This window comes from Chaetura pelagica, unplaced genomic scaffold, assembly GCF_000747805.2.
Source record: "Chaetura pelagica isolate M959 unplaced genomic scaffold, ChaPel_1.0 scaffold117, whole genome shotgun sequence".
Classification (NCBI taxonomy): Eukaryota; Metazoa; Chordata; class Aves; order Apodiformes; family Apodidae; genus Chaetura; species Chaetura pelagica.
Genome location: NW_009954185.1, coordinates 568,347 through 573,491, shown reverse-complemented (window position 1 = coordinate 573,491; position 5,145 = coordinate 568,347). Strand labels below are relative to the sequence as shown.

General features: G+C 43.9%; 1 protein-coding gene across 1 annotated transcript in view; it reads left to right on the top strand.

The window, feature by feature from the left end:
- The window catches only part of LOC104393497 (aldose reductase-like), an 8,878-nt gene extending 7,845 nt beyond the window's left edge, over positions 1-1,033 (top strand). The window contains 1 exon segment of the mRNA XM_010003001.1: positions 991-1,033. Coding sequence (XP_010001303.1) covers positions 991-1,033 — 43 coding nt within the window.
- The last annotated feature ends 4,112 nt before the right edge of the window (positions 1,034-5,145 follow it).

Here is a 5,145-nt window from a genome sequence, read left to right as displayed (position 1 = left end):
GTCCCGAGGAATCCCGGAGCTGCTGCTGGAGAAGAGCGGAGAGTGATGAGGGTCAGGAGATCTTGAGCCTAAGGGTCGACAGTGATGGATGAACAGAGTCCTCCCCAGATGCTGGCCATGGACGGAAGAGAAGGGGAGAAGAAGAAGGAAGGAAGCTGTCTTCTGTGATCTCTGAGCTTACATAGATATATGGAATGGAATATCTCTGGCCAATTTTGCTGTCCCTCTAACTCAGCCTCCTACAGGAGGTCACAGATCTCCCCGTAGTGTCTGAGCCAGTAGAGTGAAGGTGCAACCTTGAAGCCTCAGTCGTTAGAAAAACATTCCAGTATCTTATCAGCCTAGCAGAACACACTGTTGCTAGTTAAAAGAAGGCTTACTGAAGGAAAAAAATCAGTAAAAGGAAAATTGGCTTCATCCTGGCTCAAACCAGGACAGTACTCATTGTCAATTCTTCCTCCAGGAAATTTGTGTGCCTGGAATTCCAAAAGGAGGGTTCTAATTGATAACTTTTGCTATATTCATCAGAGAAATGAGCATTAGGCAGTTTTAAACATTATAACTCACAGAAAAAATTACCCTTGTAAACTGCTGTCAGCTCTTAAACAGGTGTTGGGGGGGAATGACCATCTGAAGAGCAGTACAAAGAATGACTGCTTGCAGATGTACACCTTAGAAACCTATAGCCAAACAAGAAGCCTTGGTTGAAAGGCCACTGAAACTTCTGCTTTTTTCTGGAAGAAGCAGTGTTATCTTTAACTTGTTATCTAGAAAGTAACTTGGCTCCATCACTACTCCGTGCCTGAATAACAGGAAAACGCTTTAACTTGTTGGTCACGTGTGTGATTTCTACACTAATGAGTCTCTTCAATTCATTCTGCAGTTACACAATTCAGAGCCTCCTGGAAGGCTCCTCTATAGACTCCACATAGTTCTAGATAGCATTTATTTCAGCCTTGAGAGTAATGTTTCCTCTTTGATTTCCTCCAGGTGCAAAAACCACAAGGAGTACCCTTTCAATGCAGAATACTGAAGATGGCTTCATCCTGCTGTCCTGCAGGCCTCTGGGATCTAATGAGCTACTACTGTTGCCTAGAGCTGTCCTCTATGTAGCTTGCAGACTGGATCTCTCCAGCCAGCAAAGGCATAGTGTATGTGTTCAGTGACTTGGGTTTTTCTTCTTTGGTGGAAGGAAATAGTGAAACTGTTCTAAAGAACAAAATAAGGGCCATAATAATTCTACTCATTAGATTAGTGTGTCTGCACAGCTGAAGTAGCAAAGCAGAAAGCACAGAGAATGAACTAGCAACTAATTTTTTACCTTCTCTCTTGCATCAACACTAATTAAGGCTGCAGGGCAAAGGTATGTGAGCACAGAAGAAACATCCACCCTGAAATCACTAACTTACATAATCACTGCCTGAAGATAAGAGACAGCAGTTAACTTCCTTTTTAGAGCACAGCCTAAAGCTTTCTGGGAAAGAAGAATAAATGGGAGAAGTGTCCAGACCTACAGATGAATACAAGCTTATATTGGGCCTTATTTTAGTTGCATTCTCTTACAGGCTGCAACTGGACAGAGATTAGTGTTCAGTTTTCTTTGTATTCAAAATAAAAAATGTTCAGATTACTGCTGATTTTGAAGCTCTAGTCTAATGTGGAAAAAATTACAAAGTCACTTGCATCAACAGTGTTGGAAACTATAATCCATATTAGTTTGTTAATCGTGTCACGGGAGTATCAAGATCTTGTTTTGATCAAAAGTTTTTTAACTTGGTGTAATAACCTTTAGTTGGCAGAGCACTGCTGACAACAACAGCCAATTATGACAAGCCTTAGTGTGGAGTGTAGGTTAACACGCAACTGGAGACCAACATCTGAAACTGCTGGATGGTGGTATCCCTGTGGACTGATCTGGTTGGTAGCCTGTGCTGACAGCTGGCTGTAAAAACCCAGAGCAACAGAGTCTGTTAGGGGAAAGGTAGGACTGCGTTAAGCACGGAAGCAGAGGGTATGAGGTGGAACTGTTAGTTTTGAGCTGCTGCCCAGAGCCTGACACTGAGATGACAGGAACAGTGTCATGATCCCTTGTTCCCTCCAGGGTATGCTGTGCTGATCTGCTGGCATGGTAACTGGGACAGGTCTCTTTTACCTGTAACTGTGTATGATTAAAAATTACCCTGATAAAACCTATCCCTCATGGTGGAGGAGCCTTGCTGGGCAGTGCTAGGATAGCTAGAAGGTGTTGCAACAGCATGGCACTTCAGAAGCTCAAAAGTACCATATACCTTGGGCTGGTGGAGACATGGCAGCTGCAGTATAACTGCTCCACTCTAGTCTGTAACATGCATACAACAGTGAGGTGTAGGGTCTGACAAAAGCATCTGAGATTTGAGTTGTATCTTGAGCAACTGCTGGTCCAGAAACTTCCTGGAGACAAGATGATTAACAAAAAAATGCTTTTGTAAAGGTTATTAGGACCCAAAGACTTACTACTTGTGTCATACTCACTTATATTGTGATTTAGTATGCCAGAAGTGAATACGCTTCCACAAGCTTGAGCTTCTTGTGTTATACATTGTTGTTTCTGAGTGTGCATATTAAAAATGACAGAAAATCTGAGAGGTGGAATGGCACAGGAGCATCAAGATTTTGCCTTGATCAGGAGTGGAATCACTGAATATAATGAACCACAGTTGGCCAGCCCATGCAAACAAGAACTGTCTGAGGAGTCTTGGTACATATGAGCTATGGATATGGAAGTGACAGAACAATACCTGGAAGGGCTGGAAAGCTGTATGGTGGTAGTAGCATGGACTGATTTGTCTGCCAGCCTGTGTTGACACTCAGCTTGATAAACTCTCAGGAAAACAGACTACAGGGAAGCACCATGCAGATATCCAAAATTATGAGGACACACAGTATTAGGAAGTGTACTGGTAGGTGTTAGTGCTGAGCCACTGCCCAGAGCCTGACACTGAGACAAGTCAGAGTTGAGTGTTGTATGTCCTCTAGGTGAGACTGTGCTGAGTCACTGGAGTAATAGGTGAGGGACAAACAATATTCTACCTTGTGATTACTTCCAGGTATTGTTCTGTAACTTTCACAGCTGTAGCTCGTGTGTGGAGACACCTTCTGTGTGTATATATATAATGCTGTCCCCTACAAGTTATTCCTCTATTGGTCCACTTGCAATGTGACACTGCTAAGCTCAATTCCCTGGTGCTCCCTTATCCTGTGACAAATACAAAAAGAACTTGGCCTTTTTACGTGATTAAAAATAAAAGCTTTTGTTTGTGTGAACAAAGCTTGTGCTTTTGACTTGTGTGTTACGGTTATGAGAGAGATGGGACACATTGATCTCGGGCATGTTACAGCTTTAGGTGGTGTTAGTACTTTTTCTCACTCATTCCAACAGGAAATAAACAATCTACAAATATCCATCTCAGTACACTGATATATGGAGATTACATAAGATATTTTAATATATACATATATAGGTTCCTAGAATATACCTAATTGTACATATCAAGTCATCAAAGTATTTCCAACCAAAACTTCCAAAAGAATGCAACATGCAACCTCAAGATAAGGAAAAAAAATAAAAGGAACCTGAATTTACAAGGGGCAGTGCTTGCTCCTTCGGTTTTTTTGGTGTGTTTATGTGGTGTTTTGGGTGTTTTTTTAAACACATTTTTTATTTTAAACACACTGCACTGGTCATACTTGTCACACGCAGAAATCTCTCAGGGGAAGTTAATGTCACCTAACTTTAAGTGTCCATAGTGAAGGTGCAAGCACCCAATTCAGGGCCAACCTCTAAGCTCTAGTCATAGAGCCAAGAGATGTTTGGGTAAAACAAGGCAGCAGCTTTCAGCATGATTCATTACTCCCAGGGCTAGGGCTGCCCTTGGCTCTGGCCCATCTGCTCTATACGATCTCCAGACCTAAGGCACTCTCTCCCCCCTCTTCTGTAAACAGAGGTGGTCAGCTTTAGTCACCTGCACTTAATGGTCGTGATCCCTCCCTGGGACAATTCCCATCAATAAAACCATGTGGTGCTGCTTTTCCCCACAGACACCAGAGGGCAGCCAGCTCTCAGATGAAACTTGCAGGCTAAGAGCAAAGAAGGCAGCCCTTCCACGGGTAAAGGGTGTTCCAACTGGGACCTGCCCGCTTAGGTCATTTTGGGCCTTGTTCTTCTCAGACACCAAACACTGCTCATCTCTTGAAGCTATGATTTTTGGTGAATTAGAATTACTACATGCAAATGCAACACAGCAAACCTGAAATGTGCTACAAGCACCTGTAGTGGAAAACCTTGTGCACGGATCAAATCAGACCCTTCCTCACTGTCCTGGTTTGAGCCAGGATGAAGCCAATTTTTCTTTTTACTGACACACTTCCTCATCTCATGCACGGAACCCTTGGGCACTTTATCAAGCACACAGGCTGCAATATCTCCCAGGCTATCCCAGACTGGCATCCAGTGACACATGCAGTACTTTTTCCCCAGCAGCCCTACCATCTGACAACCCCAGTGTCACAGCTCAGACCAGGACACCCAGCCATGTCTTCAGGACAGAGAAACAAATGACAGCTCCCACGTCTCGGCATAGTCTGGGGAAAAAGTCACACCAACAGGCACAAACAGCAAAGCAAAATGCAAACCTTCTGCACCAAATGCTCTGTTAAAAGACAGACACCTCTCATTCAGTAAATCACTGGAGAAAAAACAAGCACCCACCTTCACAGGAGAACATGACTTTGCAGAGGAAGCAACACGAAAACCTCAAAAGAAAATAAGAGGAAGGACAAATCACATTTCTCAGCCGTGCTCTCCACCAAGCCTCATTATCTGTTATCACACATCCTACCCAGCTCCTGGCCACAGGAAGGCAAGGATTTCAAACCTCTCCCAAAAAAGACACTCAGAAGAATTAAGAACAAACACTGCAGAGTTTTCTGCTGTTTCTTGTAGGAGACTCCCTTTTACTTGCCAAACAGCGGCTCTGCAAGCTTTCACAGCCTCAGAGCACAACTCTCAGGCACGAACGGCACCCGTTCACCCTGGTGCTGTGCCACTACGAGATCTGATTCTCCGAGGACCCGGGGCCAGCCAGCCCTGACCCACCCCAGCCGGGG